At 35.6% G+C, this 24,202-nt stretch overlaps 1 protein-coding gene across 1 annotated transcript in view; it reads left to right on the top strand.

Annotated features, from left to right (window-relative positions):
* The window catches only part of DYNC2H1 (dynein cytoplasmic 2 heavy chain 1), a 197,891-nt gene that overhangs the window by 93,889 nt on the left and 79,800 nt on the right, over positions 1-24,202 (top strand). Inside the window, exons 71-78 of the mRNA XM_075724522.1 lie at positions 2,081-2,146; positions 5,956-6,006; positions 8,645-8,722; positions 9,880-10,011; positions 12,023-12,095; positions 18,026-18,186; positions 21,430-21,555; positions 23,744-23,854. Coding sequence (XP_075580637.1) covers positions 2,081-2,146; positions 5,956-6,006; positions 8,645-8,722; positions 9,880-10,011; positions 12,023-12,095; positions 18,026-18,186; positions 21,430-21,555; positions 23,744-23,854 — 798 coding nt within the window. The remainder of the gene's footprint in view (positions 1-2,080; positions 2,147-5,955; positions 6,007-8,644; positions 8,723-9,879; positions 10,012-12,022; positions 12,096-18,025; positions 18,187-21,429; positions 21,556-23,743; positions 23,855-24,202) is intronic.

Here is a 24,202-nt window from a genome sequence, read left to right as displayed (position 1 = left end):
CTTGCAGACTTTATCTGAGAGGATGAAAGAGGTGAATGGTGTGGATTTCAGCCATTCCATGAAGGTTGTTCTCAGTGTCATATGCTGTTAATGGACATATTTTATTTATCAATACAAACAGAACTTTAGTGCTTTGCACAGTTTGACCCTGATTCCTAGTTGGGGCCTGTTTGCCCTCCGGTACTACCCCCATAACAAAACCAGTAGCAAATATGTGCAAAAATAAACTATAATGTCCTTTATTTGTTTTAATTGTATCCTTGGGGATACTTTGTATCGTATGGTTTTGTAATTGAAAGAATTAATAAAATGGAACTATTTAAAACAGCAAAAAACAACTTTATGTATCGGTGTCTGTAGAGATACAGATTATGTCAGGAGTTTGTTGTGGCTGCCATCATGCATTTCTGCAGTTACCCAAATCCAACTTAAAGCAGCTGTGACTCATACGAATCAAGTTTTTATATAGCCTTTTAGTTGTTTCTAAGATCAGTCATTCCAAGGGCAATTAAAACCCAGTAAGGATATGGTCTCTAAGTCACATATGTCCCTTTAGTCAGTCAACCTAATTCTGGAACCTAATCACCAGGTAAATTATTAAATAATAGTCTATTATTTGAAGTGCAGATGCAGTTGAAGTTAGTTTTACTGCACGTGAGAAAACTTTCCAAAGATGAGGAACATCTTGAACATCATTACTCCATGTTTTTGTTCTATGTTGTTCTTATATCTATTTCTGAGCTCATGTGTCAGGCTTGTAAAAAGGCATCTGTATGAGAAAACAGTAATAATAAAAAGAAAACAAAAATAATTTGGCCCTCTTAGGTTTTTGGCCTCAAAAATATAATAGACATTGAGATGAGAAAGCCAATATGAGACAAACAGTTTATCTTATACCTTATAGCATATACATAATATTTCCTAGAGTATGCTTCCTCATATTTGGTCTTGGCTCTTCTGAAAAGTCCCATGCCACTCATTTTTCAGTAGTATTCTTGGTAATTTAATATTCTTCAGAGTGGTAATGCTCTGAAGCTGAGGACAATCAGGCTGTCATTTTGAGGTACACATAAGGCATGTATGTGGGAAACTACACTATGGAAAATTCAAACATCATTGTTTAGAAGTCAAGAATAGAATTGATTTCTATAGGAGTGCACGTGTGTTGTGGTTATCAGCTGGTTGAGATGCCTATGCTTTGCAGGCTTAACCCAATCCCATGCATCATTGTTTTTCCTTCTGTTCTTTCACCTGTGCTTTATGCTTTTTAGTAATGTTTCACCTTCTTGAAAGGAAGTGGTACCAGCTTCCTTATGCTTACTTAAAATTCTAATGAAAGAAAATATGTGTGTATATTCTATTGTCTGGTAAAATACATCTTCCAGATCACAGCCAGACTTTGAAAATTGGAGGGCTCAATCTAGGTTTCTGAGTGGTCCTGATTTTCCAGAGTACCAACTTGCAGTTTTTTGTGTAGACATCATTACATAGTAATCTGTCCTTTCCGGCACAGCTTTGGTAAAACACATCTATGAATGCTTCTGTGTATGGACATAGGAATCACAGTTTTAACAAGCCAATATTCTTTTCAAAAATATTTTCTTGAATGTTTGCATAGTTTATTCTATGGCTCTGGCAAATCCTTATTCATGGTTTATTGCTCCAGTGCTCAGAGACTGGTTGAAATTCAAGCGACGCAACAGACCTAGGAAAAAAGTCAGAAGTTGTTTGAGTTTTTTAAAATCAAAATTATGTTTCAAAAATTTGCTATAAGAAGATTTCAAGCATTTCTTATGCACAGTTTAAAAAATAATGCATTCTCCTTAGTATGTTTGCTTTATTACAAGTATGTGTTTTTATTTCTTCCCTTGAATTTAGATGTACTTAGATACAGGCTTTGGGTTAGTGCTTGTCTCCTAAGTTGCAGAGATTTGTAGCAATTTTGAATTGGGATATGTGTCATTAAGTCACTGCTATGAAATTAGAGGTGTTTTATTAATGAAATGTTGTTACTTATAAAAAAAGCAGAAAGGTGACTTTTGATCAACATATAAGTATATTTTTACTGCTTTTATTTCAGGCTGATCAGCTAATGTTTGCCCTACATTTTGTACGAGGAATGCACCCTGAGCTTTTTCAAGAGAATGTAAGTGCTAGAGGAGAAAATCCCCAACTGATTTAATTAGACTTAATGTGAAGAGTAAATGAGTAGAGAAAAAGTTTGAGTGTATGACTGGGGATTTTAGGTTTATATGCTAATATTTTTCTATAGTTAATTTTGGATGTCAACATTATATTTATTAGGTTGAAAGTGAAGATTACCATGAGAAAGGTAGGTAAACAGTTGCCTTTTAAATAGGGGTCTGAAAAAGATGGTTATGGAGGGTTCTTGCAGTCTTTTGTAGGCAGTGTATCAGCATTTCCTGCCACCACGTGGCTAGACATATATCCATCCTTCCAGTTAAATACAGACATGCCTTTATAAGTAAAGTGATGGATACACATCTGTTTCACTGTGACCAAGGGTTGCTTGCACATCATGGCTTGGTATTGGAATGCAAAAAAAGAGTGCAAGACCTAGGAAGAAATTAAGTAAAAGTCTGATTCTGCAACCTGCATTTGAAGACATTTAAAGCGAAGAGTCTTCCTGGAAGGTGAAATAATGAAGTTACCTGTTGTGCATTTCAGCCATCGATTCTTCAGTGTCTAAGAAATCCCTGGAGCAGTGATCGTTAGTGTCCGCGTTTGCAACAGTGTCTTCAAGAGTGCACTGTACAGAGTGTCCTTGTGTGTTTTTCTCTGGCCACATAAGTACTGGTTTCTTTGTACCATAGTGGCCTATCTTTGAGAGGAATGATGGACTCATCCTGGACTGCTCTATGTTTTTTGATAGCACGGTGGGATGCTGTTGATATAGCTTCAAACCACATTTAATAAAAATGGCTGTCCATTCAGTTTGCAGCCAAGTGCTGCATTATTAGCATATTCACAAAAAATTGAGAGATGTCACGTGACATTTCTGACAGTGGTCTGAATTAGGCCTAATCTGAAAATGCCTTCTTTATGGGGAATTTACCTGTTGTTTAGAGACTACCCTATTCCCAACAAAATTGCAGCAGAGCTTACGTACTGCTAACCCTTATTTCCATAGGGCAGCGCATATCTCATTAATATCATATTCTTCTCTTTGGGTGTTAGATAATGCTTTTGCCCAATGTGGAGGTTCATAGTGAATTTACATGTTTCTGGAAAAATGGTACTTTTAGTGGTGATTGAATTGGTAACTATAATTGAAACACCCGTTAAAATTCATCTGAGCAGGTTATCCTAGACTGTCTTTGTAGGAAACAGGAAAAAAACACATCTGTCAAAGAAGCAATTAGTTTCATCGTAAATGAATTTTGTAAAATAGGTCAGATGGTTTATTGCTAAAATTGTTTACTTCTCTCCATTGCCCTTACAGGCAGACTAGACTAGCTGGCTGAGATGTAGATGCTAAAGTTATAGTTGTCTATAATTAATTGTATATTAATTAATCCTATAAAGTCTGCCTGCAGTAGAACAATATGCACAGTTGACTCAATACAAATGCATAAACATGGCTGATTAGCGTGAGTCAAGACACATTTAATTATCTAAAACACCAACATGGAATGGAGAGACAAAACTATGGCTTTCTGTACTAGAAGCTGGAGACCAGAAGGAGTGTGAAATGGTAGTAGATGTCAAGTCGCTAGAGGAGAGTCCACTATAGGGTAAAAGGTAAAAATCAGGTAATACATTTGAAGGAAGTAATGGAACTTGATTATATGGAGGATGCGGGTTTAAGGTACAACGTTGAAGAAAGATTGGTTGAAACTTTTTGATGTTACGAATGCAGTGAAGTTTTATTGCAGACATATGGATTGACCAAGTGAAATCCCACACTTTTTCAGCAGTGAAGCTGCCTGATAAAAATAACTTAATCTTGTTGGTAGAAGCATAACCTGGCTACTCTTCATTGGTAGAACTTCCCTAATACATCATTATTATTTCTTTTCAGCTTCTGAAAATATCTTGCTTTGTCTTTGTAGTCCTTGAGTTTATAAAGTCATGAAGGCAGCAACTTGCAAATAGTTTTCTGACTAAATTAAAGCCTGGCCACCTAGGCTTCTTAAGTATTTTGTAAGTATGCTTTATGTGTTGGTTGCTATTGTTTAGTGTGCATTTCCATCAGCTATTAGAACTCTTAACCAGCTTAATCTAGGTTACATATAATGCACATTCCTGCAGTATCTGAGTACTCAAGAATTAAAACAGGCAAGTAATGTCAATAATTCTCTTAACTTCATTGAAAGGTAGAACTTGTTTTAATTAAATTGTTAGGAAAAGAGTTTTTGAAGTGTTGAAGGGATTATTCTTTTAAAGGTATTTCTTTTAAAGCTTTTAATGTGATGAGGCTAGAAGTCACTTGTTATGCTGCTAGAGAATTTAGTATTCTAAGTTCCTATCCCAAAAGAGTTCAACCTTCTGCACATGTGAATTTTTTGCACAGTGATGAGAAATTTTATAGTACAACTTCTATTCTATTATAGAATGCTTGGCTCTTAGTAGAGACACTCTTTTTCTGAATCAATATGTATAGATTTTTCAGAGGTAGTTTTACAAGTCTCTACATATTATACTTCTGCTTTTCTTCATAAAACCAGAAATCAGGTAATGCTTTTAAAACTAGGGAGCCTTCATGTATTTTTCTGTGCACGAGCATTTTCTTTGTAATTGGGAGAGGATCATAAGTTTGTAACTGAAAGAGAGAGTTGTTTCAAGACTCAACTAGACTGATGGATGCAAAAAGCTATGTTGTGGTCTGTATCAGAATAGTACTAGTTGATTGACTTTTTCATTTGGAAAGTTACTATTGTCTTTAACAATCAGAAAATAAAACTTTTCATTATCATAGAACTGTAGATATTGATTATGTAAAATTTCAATACTCTGAAGGATTTTTAGTGTATTTCTTACCATCTCCAAATATAGGATTATGTCATTTCTAGTATGTTTTAAAATACTTATCTAATCTGTCTTAAAATGATTAAAAGCTGTCTTCCTGGATACAAATTCCAAGTCTAAAAGATCTACTCATACATAAATTCAACCTACATTTCCCCTTTCTTAATACAACCAAAGTGTTATGAATACCAGTCTCTTATACTAAGTATTCCTCTTGTTCTGATAACTGCATCTTTTGGATACTGTAACATGAAACAATATTGAAACATGGATTCTGTAGTTACCTGTTCCATGTGGGCTGCTGATATCCTATCGGGCAGTATGTGTGTCTTTGCCAGCCAAGTATGTTACTTCTTTGTTAATTGGCTTCCAGCATGAAGACAGGATTTAGATTTTTGATTACTGGTTGATCTGCTCTTAGATGTTTCCTCACCGGAAGCAGAATCATCTACTTAAAACTTCATAGCTGAATACCAAGAAAAAATAATTGTTCTGTCATCACAAAGAGAGGATTATACCCCCAGTGTGGAATAATCAGCAGGTGCTAATGAACTGCTGAGAGAGATTGTGTTTAATTTTCTTTGCCAAATGTTTTAAATAATAACATAATAACTTGGCAGTGCAAGGTTAACAGTTGGACTTGATGATCTTAAAGGTCTTTTCCAACCTAAATGATTCTATCGTTCTATCATTCTATTCTTGCTAGTTTATACTTAGGTGGTCTGTGTGGGAGCTAGGGGTGCTGAGAAAGGATAGGGCTTGTAAGGCACTGCAGTCTCTTAGCTTGGATTCTGCAGAAGGAATTACATACTGGTACTGTTACCTGGAGTTTTAAAAATGTCTTATAACTCTTCCAGAATCTAAACTTTGTTTATTTTCCTGTTTTGCCTACATGCTACTACACATGAATCTTTATTCTTAAAGATGTCTTATGACTTATCTGAGTTGTTTATTTATTCCCCCTAGGAATGGGAGACCTTTACAGGTGTGATCATTGGAGATACCATAAGAAAATCAGTAAGCTATATTTATTTGTGTATTTTGAAATAAGGAACATTTGCTTAAATCCTGAAAAATTAAGGTTGTATTCTTACTGTATTGTTTGATTAATTGTATTCATCCATGAAAGGAACAGATAACTTCTGACATAGAAATATAAATATTATAAAACTTTTTTAACATGGCAACCCATTTTCTAATTTGCATAACTTTTTGCCTTTGTTGCTTCCCATTCCCGCCCCTCCCCCCTTTTTTTCAATGGTATATTTGAGAAGGTTTTAAGCTCACTTCTGTAACTAAAATCAGTGTTTCTGAATTCCTCTTTCTCCCAATATGAGTGGTACTTTTTGTATGGATTGATGGGATTGTCCACACACTTTGCTAATTTGACATGCTTTTTTCCTCAGCCTCAGAGTTCTGCATCTGGAGATGTATTTATATATTTTTCTAGGTGATAGAGCTAGCTTAAGAAGCTTCTGTTCCATGTCTGACCAATCCTAATGTAGTTTACTGTGTGTCCCTCAATTCTGTTGAATCTGTATACTTTCAAAATAACCTTCCAGTAGAAAAGGGTAGAGAAAAAAGTTAAGCTTTCCATAGTCTTATCTATTATAGCCCTTCTTTGAGCCAAATATTTTAACAAAAGTTTTGAAAGGTGTTTTTTAGGAAGCATGAGCCCAGTCAGGAATCATGAGCTCAGTCTTTGCCTCTTCTGTTGCTAATCTCCTCTTTCATTCGGGGTCAGGCTTAGATGCAGTTTTCATCATTCCAAATTACTTCTAACCTTTAGTCTTGTTTAGATATCTATCAAAGTATCTCATACATCCAGTGGTAGAGGACAATGACCAGTGTGAGTACTTTGTTTTTAGAATATCCATGACACCAACTCTGTTCACCTGCATGCTGGCAGAAGTGACAAATCACTTAAAACACTATGTATTACTCAGATTTTCTTATTTAGGCAGCTGGTTGCTAAAAAGATCCTTAAATTCTCAGTTTCTCTCGCCCTTAGGTGACTGTACAGGTTTTGCATTTCCGTGTGAACATAGAAGTCCCTCTTCATCTCTATGGAGTCTTTATAATTCAATTAGATGAAATTGGTGAATGTCAGGTATTTTCTTGCAGTAGGACATTGTCCTGGTTTCGGCTGGGATAGAGTTAATTTTCTTCCTAGTAGCAGGCATAGTGCTGTGTTTTGGTTTTAGTAGGAGAAGAATGTTGATAACACGCTGATGTTTTTAGTTGTTGCTGAGTACTGCTTATGCTAGTCAAGGACTTTTCAGCTTCCCATGCTCTGCCAGGCACACAAGAAACTGGGAGGGGGCACAGCCAGAATAGTTGATCCAAACTGACCAAAGGGCTATTCCATACCATATGACAACATGCTCAGTATATAAACTGGGGGGGGTTGGCCAGGGAGCAGCGATCACTGCTCGGGAGTTGTCTGGGTATCAGTCAGCGGGTGGTGAGCAATTACATTGTGCATCACTTGCTTTGTATATTATTATTATTATTATTATCATTATTATATTGTTATTATTATCATTACTATTTTATTTTATTTCAATTATTAAACTGTTCTTATCTCAATCCAGGAGTGTTTCTCACTCTTACTCCTCCGAATCTCTCCCCCATCCCATCGGGGTAGGGGGAGTGAGCGAGCGGCTGCGTGGTGCTTAGGTGCTGTCTGGGGCTAAACCACAACAGACATTTTCAAGCTATGTGAGATCTGATTGTATAATGGAATTTAACACTAGTCCTACCTCTACCCCACCTAACACACAACACATAGATTTTGGAGAGGACATGTGGACATACATGATTCAACCCCAATTCTAACTGGAATATATATTGCAAACCCATCTCAAGTTTATTCCTAGAATTGCTTCTGAGTTTCCCACTTTTGTTCTTTGTCAGACTTCCTAACACATGGCTGAGCTATCCTTTCACAAGAAAGCTTTCTTTGTTTCTACTGAACATTTAAGATTACTCTTAAAGTTGCTTAATAGTTGAGAGGTACATTTCCATACAGAGACTGTCAGACTGGTTAATGGGTACTGTAAGGGTTTTTATAAAAAATGATAAGGTGAATACAGAGATTCCACTGCAGCTTAAGCTGTGTTGTTTATCCTTAGAATCTCCTCTATACCCAACATCTAAGGAGCAGAAACATAGAGCTGTGGCCAAACTTTACCAGTGGAGATGTCCAACAGTGATGTTTTGCTTAGTGAATTACACCAGAATTACCCTTTGTGTGAAGAAGCATCTTCTTCATGACTGTGACTGTGTGCAATGGAGTTATTTTTTTAAGTCAGTTGCTCAGAGCACATATGCAGATAGCCAATCATTTGGGTCACTTGTTTTTAATGGAAAAGAAAACCACTTAGAGTTGAGTGTGCCATACAAATACTCTAAATGATAAAATATTTTCAGGCTCAAGTAGTTAAGCAAACGTTAGTGTGAACAGTATGTCTCAAATTAGTGGTAGATTTGGTTTGTTATGCCATTTATGAACTTAGCAAAAGACCACAGAAAGATTCCTGTTTTGAATCCTATTTTTATTAAAAACATGGGTTTCACAGTCTTATTACTAAATATAGCATTTCACAAAAATTTGTGTAACTTATGTGCATAACATGTAACTTGCTTTAATAAGGATTCACAAAGAAGTGTTCGTGACCAGATTCCCTCTTGGATAGAACAGGACCGAGGCTGGGCAGTAGCATCTTTGAAGGTATACATCACGTGGTGGGTTGAATTTAGCTTAAAAAGCCTTTGGTTTTAGCAAATAGTAATTTGGACTTGAATATTCAAATATGTATTTGTCAGGTGGAAATACATTGTTATTTTAAACTGTTTATTATATCTTCCAGAAACTAGGGCTTAATGTATACCCATTTGAAAAAAAAAACTGTATTTTTAAAATTTCATCTCATTTTTCTGAGCCTTTTAATGTACATCTCTACCCCATTTAACAATGAATTTCAATGCATGTGAATGAACATATCATCTTACTTAGTTTAGAAAATATTGTAAGCCTACCCAAGGTACTACAACTTCTATAGACAGAAGAATATACAGAGGAAAAATTGCAAAGAATATTTAAGTTGCAGGTTTCACTTACATAAACCATAATATTCTATTAAAAACCATAAACTGTTAATTGGGAAACTAGTTTTCTACTTACCAGATTTTCATGCACACCTTTAAAGGTATTACAGAGTTCAGTATTGCTCAGATCAAGTAATTTCAAACTAAAACAAAAAACACTTTCTTGCTTTGATTCATCCCATGACAATGAATGTTGAAGTCCTCTGATCCTGAAGGGAAGTAAATGAAAATCCTAGTCCTTGAAATTCTGTCTTAGGGTCTTCTCCTCCTGCATGTAGCTCAGCAGCAAGAAGGAAAACCTTGCCCAGTCTTTGGCAAGGACTTTTGCTGCTAAATCCAGAGTTCATTATTTTGCATGTCTCTTCATCCGGGATCAGGAACAATTGCAATAATGGTGTGGCAAGCATGATTGTTAGGGGTTTGAAAAACAAACAAACAGAAATGAGTAACTGGGTGAATCAGTAGCATGTACTGATAGAAAGAGAACCTGGTCATGATTAAAGGAATAGAATACAACTGGGTAGAGCCCAAAGTTTAAAAAAAAAGAACCTGGAAGATTAAAAACAAAAATATTGAGCAAATACAGACTTAGCATTTCCAGGGAATAGCTAAACAAATGCTTGATTTTAAAACCTACCTTTTTGTTCTTCAACTCCAAGGATAAAATTGAATTGAGGTTACAGGTTTAGGGTCATAGTGGTATTTGTAAATTAATTACAATATACAATGTCCAAATGGCTATTCTTCTTTATTGTTAAATATGTATGATTTGTTTTGTAGATTTCTCTCCCAGGTCTCTATCAGACACTTTGCTTTGAAGATGAAGGTCTGTGGCACACTTTTTCTCAGAGCTCTGTGTGTGAACAAGACTTTCCATCTACTATTGTAAAAAGAATTTCCTTATTTCAGCAGGTAATCGTTAATATTAAATATTAAAGTATTTAAATTTAAATATTTATTTTAAATAATAAATAAGTACATATTTAAATTAAATATTAAATATAAATATTAAATTATTTTAAAATAATTATGAGTTCAGCATTGACAGTAAGTTTTACCTCTTGGAAATTAAGGCTTCAGGCCTGGTTGAATTATAAGCAGTGACAGTGTCTACATTGTCTTACAGCTTAACTAGTTTATTTAGTCAAAGGATTTTATTTTTTTTTTCTATAATACATATTCAGTTCTTTCTAATCTGAGTCTTTTTTTATGTTGGCATATTGGCTGCAACTGAGCATAGCCTGCAAGGTAACAAGCTCTTTATTAATATTCACAGAACTAATTTTATGAATAGGTATTAAAATTCTTTCTTGGTTGCTTTGTTACTGCAGAATTTGTCAGCTTGTTGAGCATCATTAATTTAGTTCATCGTGAAATGTGCAAACTCACACATCTGACTGAAAACCACAAAACACAGTAGCAGCCACTGCTTTTTAGAATAGTAGTCGTGAAATACTACTCTTCCTGAAAGCTTGGTGGTTAAAGAACTCACCAAGAATGTTGGAGACGCAGGTTCCTTCCTCCACTCAGAGATCCTTCTTCTCTGGAAGAGAAGAATGTCATCTGTCTTGTGTTTCTGGAAGAAAGGATGTCGCTACTTACTTTCAAATGATGCTGTGATTTTTCATTTGAAGTCACGTCATATAAAATGAAGGCTCATCCAAAGAAGGGATGAGGTGTAAGACGATGTAGTTTGATGCTGCTTAGCTCTTAGGGCTCTCTATTTGGAGTTTTTCTGGAGGAGGAGAATTTCTGAAATAGCATGCACGGAATTTAGGAACAAACCATTTTGCAAAGGAATTTGAGTCATGTTTGATTTGATGAAATGCAGAAGAGCAATTCTTATGTGTGTAATGTGTTGTCATTAAAATTCTGCATTTATAGGGAAATAAATCTGGAATGATCAGTATATTACGTATCTAGTTCCTTGCATAGAAAGTATTAAGAATGTTTCTGTTGCTGAAATATACTGAAACTACATGGTTAGATTTATATGCCACTCGTAAGTTAGTTTCTTTCAAACCGTATGCTAAACTTAAAAATAGTGCAGTAACACTTAGTGTAATCTCGAGCTTAAAAAGTAGTACTTTCCATAAAGTTTTCATGAAGTTAAATTTTTCCTCCAAAACTAACAACAGATACTCCAGACTTGGAAACTGGAATGTGATGGCAGGTTCAGAATTGTGGCTTACAGGTCTGCAAGTAAAGGGGTAGGAGAAGTGTTGGTGATTTTAACAAATCATTTCTACTGAAGTTGAATTAGTTGCCTGCAGTTGCCCACACTGAACATTTGCAGGAAGTTAACTGAAAAAGAGGTAACTGGTGGGAAAACTGCTCTTTTAATTTGTGTCTGAATTGATTAGCTGTTCATGTTCTGTAGTCTTTTGAAGAACAGTAAAAGCATCTGCAGAACTAGGAGGTCTGAAAGAATGTCTCAGGGAAAAAAGTTAGATGTAAAACTCTAAAGGTGTGCTTAAACAAAGGAAATTCTTTCAAAACTGATTATTTTACTGTATTACTGCACTGAAATCAGAAACTTAGTATTACAGTTAGGAAGTTACTGCCTAAATATATGTATAGAATTTAGATTACCAGTATAAAGCTAAGTTTGCTTTCTGTCTTTCTAGCTACCCACATAGCTACCTTTTTTCTAAAACACTGTAGAAAAAGTTACAACTTAACAAATAGACTGTAAATGTAGATCTATCTTCTGATTCTATTAATAGGACAAGCTACTTACAAAAAAACAATTACATTAGATTATCTTGGAAAGAAATGATCAGATAGCTCTATATATTCAGAGAATATAACTTCTTCTAAAGAGAAGTTTAAAGAATTCAGCCTTCTTACAAGAGTCTTGCTTTTTAAATTGTCACAATATACTTTTATAAACTCATCTAACCTGAATGTATTTTATTTTAAGGTGCTTGTGGTCCAGGCTGTCAGACCAGACAGGCTACAGAGTGCCATGGCTCTTTTTGCATGTAAAACTCTAGGTAAGTTAATTTTTCACCAGGGTGTTTCCACACAACAGCTAATATTTTTTTTTTTTGTCCTATGTTTCTCTTTTATTTTATAATTCTTATGGATTCCCTAAGTTTTAGGATTTGAAAATATGCTGTAAATGGATTTGCTGATTTTGTTCTTGTCAAGTATTGTTAAAAAGTGTTTTTAAAATGGTTTGGTTTATGCTGTACAGTGATTTAAAACATAGTAAAAGATCTGTCAGATTCTTTTAATGAATTCTTGAACACTGGAGTAATTAAGAAAGGAGGATAGTTGGTTTTCTCTATGTTTTACATTGCAGCATTTTCCTTAAGATACAAATTTTCCAAAAAGATTATTTCATTTAATGTCATTTACCATTTAAAAAACATTAGGTTTGAGATTTTGTAAAATGGATCTCAAAAGATTGTTTCATATTTTCAGTCATTTTTGTCAGTCTCTTGGACTGTAATACAATTTTTACTGTGTGTTTAGAAATACACACGATTTAGAGTGAGTCAATACTATGATTGTCTATTTGTTCTAGTCTGTCTGTTTCTTGTCTGGGGTCTATTGTATCCAAAGTTTGGGACTTATATTCCAAATAATCTTAATATTGCAATACAGCACATCAAAGCCTTCCTTCAGTTTTTAGCAGTTAACTAAAATATGCATATGGAAGATGAATTACGAGTGTCTCACTGGGGTGGACGCTGTAGTTTTAAAAGTCACTGTCTGCATTATGTAGGGACAAGGCAGAATTTGTTGTTTTTAATGTGGTACAGTGTCAGGACAGAAGTGGGATTAACAAAAGATTGTAAAGGCCTTAAATGTAAGTGGCAAAGGCTGTTTTTAATGTGGTAGAAAATGAACCTGGAAAATTGACTCAGAGGCTGCCAAAGTAATATGGCTGGACTTACATTTCCAGTACTTGTGCAGATCTGCATTTTGAATGATCTTGAGATGGGCAATTTTGCATGATAATGCGATAGATGAATTACATATAAAAAACAATGACTGTGGTAATTTTAAGTACTTGAAATATGCGTCATTTCGTATTAGTATAAGATTAGGTATGAGTTTAGGTCTCTGATTCTTACGTTTTTAATGGCATTTGTGTGACAGTTTATCTTATTCCCTCTTTATGCTCTCTCTGTGGGCATTATTTGTTGGTCAAAATTTGTTTCATGTCTGCCACCAAGGCCAGTATTTTCAGGAGTAAGGTTAGGCTGCTCTGTCAAACATTGTTAGTAGATAGAGAGGGTACTTTCATCATGGTGAGCATGCAGGTCCCATGCTGACAATGTCCCTGCCTGTTGGAATCAAATGGCAAGTGCGGTCTGCAGTACATGCATCTGAAAGCCCAGCAGAGACATGAATTCAGAGTAAGTTTATTCACCCACTTACTGTCTTCCAAATCTTAATGTATTACATAAATTGGAGAGGTCTACCTTGATACCACTTCCCTGGAGGCGTTCCACAAAGGAATGGTTTTTGTTGAATGAAACTACAGCCTCACCGAGGAAGGCAGAATACCACTGACTCCATTTGTAGGCGAGGTTTCATCCACAGATTTTTCACGCATATCAGTGAGATTTTATTTTGAGATCATTTCATATATATCATGACTAGCACTTTCATACTAATAAAAGGGGTCATGCTTGTATGAATATTGTTTTCGTATTTTTTTGTATCATGTCTTTTTCAGGGTTTTTGCCCTGAAACTTTACTTAAACTAACTGTTTTGCTTAGTTCAAAAGGGAACCATTAAGTTTCCAATCTCCTTTGGCTGTTTTCCAGTGAGAAAAATGAGTTCCAAAAGAGCCGTAATAGCCTACAAGAAAACCTTCCGCTTCTGTTTTATCCAGATACCTTTTTTTTTCCCTTTTTTCATCTTTTACATATATTTTTAAATTTATGGATGAAGGGGGATTAAAATAATTTCTTTTGAAGATAAAGTTCATAAGAATTTTCTATAATTGTATTTTGTGGGCACCCATAGTGTGCTTATTTCTTTATTTTACATGCTGTACTGAAATGCACCATGTTAGCAAAAATCATATTGACAGTATACTCCCAAATCATCCCGTATCACTAATTGAGTTGGGGGTTTTCATATCTGCTTTCACCTAGTTTTCTGAGTCTGGCTACATCAGAAGTAGTATTTAAAGCGGCTTGATTTTAATTACCTACATTTTCATATCCTTTAAAAAAGCAGTAGAGATACAAAGAAAGAAAATCAGTGCAGTCTAAACAAGTCTGTGTTTTATTCCCACAGACCCATTTTCTGTAAAGTAGACCAGATCTCTCATGGTCACATTGCATCTATGCCAAAATAAAATTACTTGCCAAAAAAACCCCCCAAAACCACTCCTGCTTTCTGTATTGGAATTGTGAATAGTAATAATACATTTACTAATATTTTTGAATATTTTTGTACATTGTTTCTCTGTGTCCAGAACACCAACAGAAGGAATTTTAACAAGCACTTCGAGTTCAAGTTCCATCTGCTGTAAATTGGTTTAATTGCACTGAAGTACAGAATTGTACTAAAGTACAGAAGATTTGTGAAAAGTTGTTCATTGATTTTATGGAAGCTTCATCAGTTTATACAAAATGTGAAGTTTGCATCCTTTGCCAAACTTTGTATTTATATGTCAGGTCTTTCTTTTTTTACCTTTGATTCCCCCCCCACACACAGTTCAGACATTTACTGAAAAGTTATTTCCTCTCTCATATGCTTTTTCTTCTCATGTCAGGATGTCAGTTTGGATAGTAAGATTTAAGAAATGCTGTCAGAATGGTACATGGAGGCAGAAAAGTATGTCAGGAATTCCCAGTCTGACTGCATAGTTATTATCTGGAATATGAGTGCTTACTGATTTACCCTGAAAACACTGGAGTCCTTTTTTCAGTTCTTTAAATGTAATCCTGGTTGTAGCTCTAATTCTAATTGCCAGCAATAGACAGGGCTGTATTGTAGTTTTTCTATATTTCACTTCTGTTGAGCTTCCTTAAAACAAAAAGCACCTTCAGCATAGCTATGCTTTTTCTAAACATTGTGTCCAAATTTCTAAAAAACCAAACTGTTCTGTGGAAGAAAATTTACACTGTATTAATTTTCTAAATGATGCATCTCAAGAGTGCTGCAATATATTTGGCTAGGCAGTTGCTCATTTACAATTGCACCTATTTTAAATTGGGATCATTACCATAAATACGTTATTATAATAAGTTGCAGGTGTACACACATTTGTCTATTGCCCAATCATAGCTTTTTATCCTATTCCTCAGTTAATGCAAGGCCAAGCAGTAGTCCCCAGTTAACATAGAGTTATGTAGGATATCAAAACTTCTAATCAATTAAGCTTCTCAGGAATCTGTGTTCCTTCTGCTTGCACTGCTAGAAATAATAATACAGCCAGCAGTCTCTGGTTTATCTTGATTGCAGTATATTCCATGCACCTGTTTGTAGCAGCAAAGCAGTCTTAGGAACAGGAACTTAAGAATGGTTGAACGACTGAAGAAGAGAGGTCTGTCTAGCATGTTACTGTCTTTGTCAATGACAAATAATAAATGTCAAGGCAAGAGTGTAAGACCATCACAAGCCCATAGTGAAACCTTGTGCAGCAACCAGTGTTTTATGTCTCCAGGTTTTCTCAACTGGAAGTAATAACACAGTACTTAAACGACCCAATGGATTTTAGTTCTATAACTTTGTATATCTGTTCTGCATTTCTGTGTAATAATGAATATCTGCAGCATTGCATGATCCCCATTCCACAGTTAATTAGTGGTCAGAAAGATCGCCATTTGTTTTTTGTATCCTTGCTGCCTGTTTATTTCAACAGATATTTGTGGTCTTGTATCTTGCATAGGATTTGAAACAGTAGTGAAGATTTTCAAAATTATTTTCTTCACTGAAATAAAAGTTAATAAAACTTAAAATCCAACTTTCTGAAACCTTACTTTTAATCAAATTTTCATCTAAAATTTGGTGTTACAATGCAGTAGATCTTTATCGCTTATGTAGATAGTGATTAAGTTCTAATAATGCTTTATGTAATATTTTAATATTTATATTAAATTAATAAGGAAACATTTATATTTTGATACTTCAACAGTGAAATATAATTACAGTGAATACAATTCCGTAGAGAGGGATTTGATGAGATGAAACTTGCTTAAGGTGCAAGACAGTGGTTTATAGTCCAAATATCAGAACACATCACAAGTACCTCTTCCTTGTGGTCTTCATCCACAAAAAGAAACATTTGGTGTTGGATTTTCTAATTATAGACATAATACTGTCTTCCATTTTCAGCATTGTAAGCATTCTTTCATAAAAACTAAAATAAAACATTTCTACGCTAGAGAATGCTACCATGTTCTACTTCCTGATATTTTTCTTTTATTGCTTAGAGTGACTCAAGTAGTTTGAATTATGACTGTAGTTGAAAAAAACCAAATCAATCTCTAGATATATATCGTTTCCTTTTTTTTCCTTTGCTAATTTGTCTCCTTTCTTTCTCCCCTCCCACCAACAGCTTAGGTATTTCCATTTATTATGTTAATGAAGGGAATGTTAAATGTGGAGTAGCTTATACTTGTGAAAAATGTTACTACAAGCTCAGTTTGGAGGAATGACTTGAAAGCTATTATGCTGGGCAGCTTTCATTCGAAGTGTAAGCTTTTTTCAGGCCTTCTGAAAATGCATCCAAATTTGGCCAATACAGGGTTCACTGAGGAACAACTTGCAGATGTTTGTCAGACATTTTTGAGATTCTGACAGTTAAGCGTCCCTGAAGAGTCTTACTCACTGAGTATGCTTCAGTCCAGCACTGAACAACCCTACTTTAATTTCAGTATTACTTGACGGATCTTCTAGGGTTTAGGGCTTATTGGCAGTGAGCGGCAGAACTTGTCAAGGGAGTTGCCCATATCAATTGCCTTATGGCATCAGTTTATATATTTTTCTCTGCTGATATTACGTCTACACACCTAATGAGTGTAAAATGAAAACATTTTCCAATATTAGTCTTGTTTAATTCAATTTTTTAGAGCATTTTGTTTGATAGTGATTTTATCTGTTTAGCTGCATCCATTAGGGTCTCTGTACAGATCCATGCAGAGAACCCAGACCTCATACTAACCTTTGCTAACCTAATCTGTTATATTCAAATTATATATTATTCTATGTGGAGGTAATAACTCAAGTCTGAAAGCAGACTGTGCCCTCAAGGAAATGTGTATTCCATCTTTTAGTAAGTGTGGCATAGATGTCACTGATTTGGGCTCTTCTGTCTTGCTTTGTGTTGTGATTTCCCGTTGCACCTAACACTTCACTATTTAAGGACCAGTCTAAAGATGCATTGAAAATATGTGGTTAACAATGTTTAAGTTTATGATACACTTATACTCATATCTTTGGGCTCATGTATAAATGACTTGCCTATACTAGGTCAACATTCTAAACATTTAAGTTGTATATTAAAGCAAACAATAGACTAAAGTAATTGTAGTACCAAGAACTGTGTAAAGTCAAAGTCTAATAATTAAGGCTCTTGGGACAATACAGGAGAGAAATTCTGCATTTGGACATACACACTGTGATTAGTTTTAGCGAATAGCATAGCTTCTCATATTCTTATATAACAGCTCTTATCTTTTTGTATGTTTTCTTGAAGACTACACTCTAAATAAAGACTGCTATTTATATTTGTCAAGCTGGAAGTCCAGGCACCATTTTGGTGCTTGTGTCTTTTTCTTATCAATATAATGTGCCTTCTACTTGCATATTGTAAGGATTTTTTTCTCATTGTAGCACCAGTTTTATGGTCTGCATTGAACAGAACTTTGAAAGCCAGATGACCTCTAAAGTGGTTAATGAAGCACTCCATCCTGTGTAGTCACTTTATTTCCATAATAATTCTAATTATAGGAATAAAAGAACTATCTCCATCGCCTCTGAATTTGAAACGTCTGTATAAAGAAACTCTGGAAATTGAGCCCATCTTGATAATTATTTCTCCTGGTGCTGATCCTTCTCAAGAGTTGCAAGAACTTGCCAGTGTTGAAAGAAATACTGAGTGCTACCATCAGGTTAGTCTTAGATAAACATAATGATTAAAAACCACAATGTGTAAAATTTTGTGGTAGTAAAATCTTTTACCTTGGTTTTTAAGGAAGTTAGTATGTAAAAGCATAGTTTGGTGTCTTTCTGTTTGTTATTCCCATCTATCTCGCCACTAACTTCTGATTCCATTGGCAAAATGGGGTGGAGAAGAGAGACACAATTAGTGATCCTCACAGAAGCAGAATCTACCCGCGAGGCTTTCCTCCAACCTGGAGAAGGGAAAAATGAGAAGATAGATGGAAGAGAACAAACGAGACTGAGAATTGTTATACATGCTGAAACATTGTCTTTTTGCATGGAATAATTGAAATATGAACAAAACCCACTGAAAACTAGACTTCATCATTTCCTCTGTGTATGGAACTTGCATATTTCTTTCTTCAACAGAAAACATAAATCAGATGTTCAGTGTTTGTGAATACTTTGGTATTTTATGAAATTCTGTAAAATATTTTGAGAAATTTTACAAGTAAGTGGTAACCAATTTATTTTTAATGGGAGCTCCTGAACAGAACTCTTATATGTCAAATCTTTTTTAAAAAGTGTTTAAGATCAGTCAAGCAGGAAAGCTGTCAGATTTCTGGAATAGGCATACAACACAAAAATTATTTGCCAAGCCAACATAACAGTTGGTTTTTGTCATGGTATGCAACTTCTTCCCTGTTTTTCATTCAACACAAAACTGAACTGGGTGAAGATAATTCCCCTTGCATAGACTTTAATCAGGAATTGTTCTGTTAAGAAATCACTCTATATTTTCTGTGTCTGTTTCAAAATTGGATCTGTGCAGAGGTGTTGAAAACAACTTTTCATGTTTTTTAAGAAGACATTTACTGTAGCTGTTAAATTCATAGAATAACCTAGGTTGGAAGGGACTTCTCGAGATCATCTACTTCAATCCCCTACTCGGAGAGGGGAGGTCCCTCCAAGAATGGAGATCCTACAATATCTCTGGGCAACTTGTTTCAGTATTTGACCACTCTCACAGGAGAATGTTTTTTTCCTAATATCGAATCAGTATTTCCCATGATCGAGCTTGTGTGCATTGAGTCATGTCCTATCACCATGTGCCTCTGAAAGAGTCTGGCTCTATCTTCTCTGCATTCTTCAATCAGGTAGTTGTAGACAGCAAGAAGGTCTTCTGATTGCTTGGCTAAACAAACCCTGCTCAGCGTGCCCTGACCATGTTGGTGGTCTGCTCTGGAGTCACTTCAGTATGACCGTGTCTGTCTTGTGCTGGGGAGCCCAAAACTGGACACAGTACTCCAGATGTGGTCACACAAGTTCCAGAGGGGAAGGATCACTTCCCTGCACTTGCTGACTGCTTTTACTAATACAGCCCATTATGGGATTGGCCTTTGCTGCAAGGGCCGATTGTTGACTCATATTCAACTTGTTGTCCACTAGGGCCTCTTTTTCTCCAAAGCTGCTTCCTTTTTCACCATGAGAACGGTCAGGCAGATTTCCTGCTGCAGTCTCCATCCCTGGAGGTTCCCAAGGGTCCACTGGAAAAAGCCCTCAGCTCCTGGTCTGATCTGTCATGACTGGCCCTACTTTGAGCAGGAGTTTGGACTAGAGATGCTCCAGGATCCATTCCAACTTAAATTATTCTATGATCCAAGTGGTTTCCTGATATTCCTAATACACAATACCAGTATGTTTTATACCTTTCTGTAAAACATTATTTCCTTCTGTCATTTGAAATATTCAGGGGAGAGGAATTGTTATCTAGCTGATCACTGGTTAGCATAGAAATGGAAAATGTCAGGTTTAATGTTGCTTTTAAGTAGTCCTTGAAATTGTTCCTTTCCTGGAATGTGCACTGATGTAATATATTTTTCCCATCAAATTGTAAAGATTTAGATCCTACTGCCAGCTTATCTAGCTGTGAATGTTTCAGAAAGCATATTTCTTACTCTGCCCCATGGCTTTTTGTATTTATCTCTAAATATCCTTTACACATTGGACTTTTAAAATGTAATGTGGTATGGTATTTGATTAAGGAGTGGTACTCAAAGCTAAGTCATCTGAAAGTTGTCCTACTAATGAGAGTATTTTGTTGTTACTATTTTTTCCTGCACTTTCTCATGCATTTTCAATAGAACATAGATCAGATTTTTCTTCTCTGTTGAATCATTTCTCATATGGAATAAAGAACAAAGCACTAAATTTGTGTGGTGTACTACCATATTGTCTCGTGACTTTCAATTATCTTCCTTTGGCTGTTTTAAATTATTTCAAGATATTATACTTAGTTTTATTTAGGCAGAGGATATCCCTGTATCATCATATAAAGCTAAGGCCCCAAGTTTCTTTGATTCACTACAGTTTTAGGATAAAAAGACAGAGTGGATTTCCTCTTAAAGGATATTTGATGAAGTCATAATAGTCACCATATTTCTGTTTTGCTGTAGCAGTAATGCCAAGACAAGACTTTTCAGATTGGCTAAGACCACTTTCTTTTCAACCTGTTTGGTTCAGGGATTTTTGTTATGTATAGCTTCTAATTAGATTCTAAGGGAGAACTAAGGTGAATGTACTTAGAGTAAGTCTATCATCAATTATTGCAGTAATTGTGCCACAGAACAAGTCCTTCCTTTATTTTCAGTTTTCACTAATTTATCTGAAAATTCAGTTTTGGATCTTTGTATTTCCATTTGAAGATCCAAATTTATTTTAGCAGCAATATGGTACTATAAAAAATGAAGAAAAGACGGTTAAGCTATTCATATTTCCCAGTTAGAAAGGGAGCAGCCTTAGTTTTTCAGTCATCTCAATATGAAATTAAGTGTTTCTCTTCAAAGGAAGTACTCTTAACTTACAGTCAAAAGAAAATTTGTTCTCGTTTCTCTCTTGTTTTTATTGTATCAGCAGTTCTGCAGTAACACAGTTCAGTCACTGATATTTAAATTACTTCTTGAGTTCCCAGGGAATACCATCATTGTCACCAAATGATGTATGGTTTTTTTCCATAAAAAGACTAGGTAATGGTTCTTAAGAAACTCTGGTTAGATAAGTTGCAAAGAAAAAAATGCATTTTCATTAATCTTTTCCCTACTTTAGTAGCCTGTCACATTAGAGAAAATTCTGGTTATCTTTAGTACACCTTCTTTTTTGCATATGCAGTCTAACTTGGAAACACAATTTTGTATTTATCTGTTAAATGAGGTTTGATAAATTCCTGATGCCAGCTGTGTCTTTCGTTTCAGATTGCAATGGGCCAAGGCCAAGCTGACCTGGCTATTCAAACTTTAAAAGAATGTGCACGCAATGGAGAATGGCTGTGTTTAAAGAACCTGCATCTTGTTACATCTTGGCTTCCCATATTGGAAAAGGTGAGTGTAACTAGAGAAGAACGTATTGGAAACTAGACAAAATTAGTATGCAACATTTTGGAAGCATTTTAGGCATTTCCATGGTGATGTTTAAAATTACAACAATTTAAAAATAAACATAATACTGCAGGTGTTAAACTGCTGCAGATGATTGCATTTGAACGAGCATGTAAATTCCCTTGTTTTCTTAAATCTCCTTCTTCCAAGGCTGTGGATCATTTTCATGTCTTAGTTTGTCTCCCATAACATCCTGATAGACAAGCTGATGAAATACAGACTTATTTGTACCACAGTCAGGTAGATTGAAAACTGGGCGAACTGCAGAGCTCAAAGGGTTGTTGTCAGTGACAAAAAATCCAGCTGGAGGCCGGTCATCGGTGGTGTGCTCCAGGGGCTGATACTGTGGCCAACATTGTTTAACATCTTAATGATGTGGATAATGGGATGGGGCGCATCCTCAGCAAATACAGATGATACAAAACTGGGAGGAATGATTGATACAGCAGATGGTGTGCTTTCATTTAGAAGGACCTCAATAGACTGGAGACATAGGCTGACAGGAACCTTGTGAAGTTCAGCAAAGGGAAATGCCAGGTGCTTCCCCTGGGGAGGAGTAACTCCAGGCACCCAGACAGTCTGGGTGCTAACTGGATGAAAAGCAGCTTGGCTGAAAAGGCCTGGGTATCCCGGTGGCTAAGAAGCTGACCGAGACAGCAATGTGCCCTTGTGCCAAAAGCCATTGGCCTGCTGGGCTGCTTTAGACAGAGCATTGTCAGCAGGTCAAGGAAGGTGATTATTCCCTTCCAGTCAGCCCTGTTGAGACACATCTGGAGTGCTGTGTCCAGTTCTGGGCTCCCTAGTGCAAGAGAGGCATACTGGAGTGAGTCCAGTTGAAGGGCCACGAAGGTGATGGAGGGACTGGAGCATGTGTTGTACAAGGAGAGACTGAGAGAACTGGGATTGTTAAGCCCAGAGAAGAGAAGCCGCAGGAGCAATCTTATTATTATTTAGTGTTGACTGGCTGATGGGAAGTAGTAAAGGAGGCAGAGCCAGGCTCTTCTCAGTGGTGTCCCATGACAGGACAGGAGGCCATGGGCGCAAACTGAAATACAGAAAATGCCATTTAAACATAAGACAAAACTTTTTTACTGTGAGGATGGTCAAACACTGGAACAGGTTGCCCAGAGGGGCTGTGGAGTCTCCATCCTTGGAGATACTGAAAACCTGACCAGATAACAGTTCTGGGCAGCCTGCTGTAGCTGACACTGCTTTCAGCAGGGGGTTGGACTAGACAGCCTCCAGAGGTTCCTTCCAACTTCAACAAGTCCTGTGATTTTAGGTACCAGATTTAGTTGTCATTTTGCCTAAAGAGCAGAACAATTAATGGGTTAACAGCATTTTCTTCTTTACTAAAAGCACAGAAAACAAAAAGATTATGATTATGTTTTATAGATTACCAAAATGAATAGATTGTGAGAAAATCTGTTAGAGGTTTTTCTGCTTTGTTTCTTCCAAGACATATAAACAAAACTGTTGACAAGTCAATTGTCAAACAACTTTGGTAGCTTCCGTGGAAAATATGTCTGTTTCAGATGCGCATAAAACACCAGCAGTATATTTTCATGCATTCAGTAATTATGTATTTTTTTGTGAATCCTTTGTATTTGAAATAGCATTTGACAATATTTATTCTCTTAGAACTTCATTTTCCTATCCTCATTTTTCTGCGAATCATGATATGTGAAGTGTGCATACAACAAACACTTGAAGAAAAATAAATCGATATATCTATACAGTTGTTGAATGTCATCGCGATCTGCTGTTGATACGCAGCCCACAATCCAAGCCTTCATCTTTTGAGATGTAGCCTTCTGGTGGTATTTTTACTTAAAAGAAGTAAAGAACTGCTATATATTTTTATGCTCTGAATTTAGGATCTGTGAGGGAGTTGCAAATACTTTGACAAGGCTAGGATGAACTTTGAACTTGAGCACAGTAGGCATACAGAATGTGTGGAGACAAGACATCTTGAACAATAGTCTTTTGAATAACCTTACTTGTAAAAACAGCTAAAGAACTTTTAGACAAGCCTAACTTTCTAATTTAGGATATTATAATTTTTTAAATACTGTTCTGTATATTAAAAAAACCCCAAAACCTACTTCAATATGTAACATCTCTTTAATAGGAACTGAATATGTTACAGCCTCAACCAAACTTCCGCCTTTGGCTTACTACTGAAGTTCATCCAAAATTTACTCCGATTTTGCTTCAGTCAAGTCTGAAAATAACTTATGAAGTAAGATCTGTTTGGAAAGCTTTTATTGCATGTTTTCAAAGAATGAACTTTGACGTATGGTAAACTATATGTTTAGATAAAGTTTGGATAATGTGGACTATTTTCAGAACTGGTTTTGCTTTATATTTCAATTAGATGTAATACAAAAAATGCTGTGAATTTACTTTGAAAGATTTTTAATGATCATTATAATGTATATGTGGAAATTTGCAGAAGCTGTGCTTTAAAGGGAAGGTTTGTAAAATTTCTTTCCAGATATTTTTTCCACTTGAAAGTCTGAACTGAAAGCATTTTGTTTTGTGCTCCAAATTCTTTTATGCATTTAATCAGTGTTTCTTAAAAGCAAAA

This window comes from Pelecanus crispus, chromosome 1 (assembly GCF_030463565.1).
Source record: "Pelecanus crispus isolate bPelCri1 chromosome 1, bPelCri1.pri, whole genome shotgun sequence".
Classification (NCBI taxonomy): domain Eukaryota; kingdom Metazoa; phylum Chordata; class Aves; order Pelecaniformes; family Pelecanidae; genus Pelecanus; species Pelecanus crispus.
The sequence above is the reverse complement of the archived record's forward strand: the minus strand, read 5'-3'. Positions and strand labels throughout refer to the sequence as shown.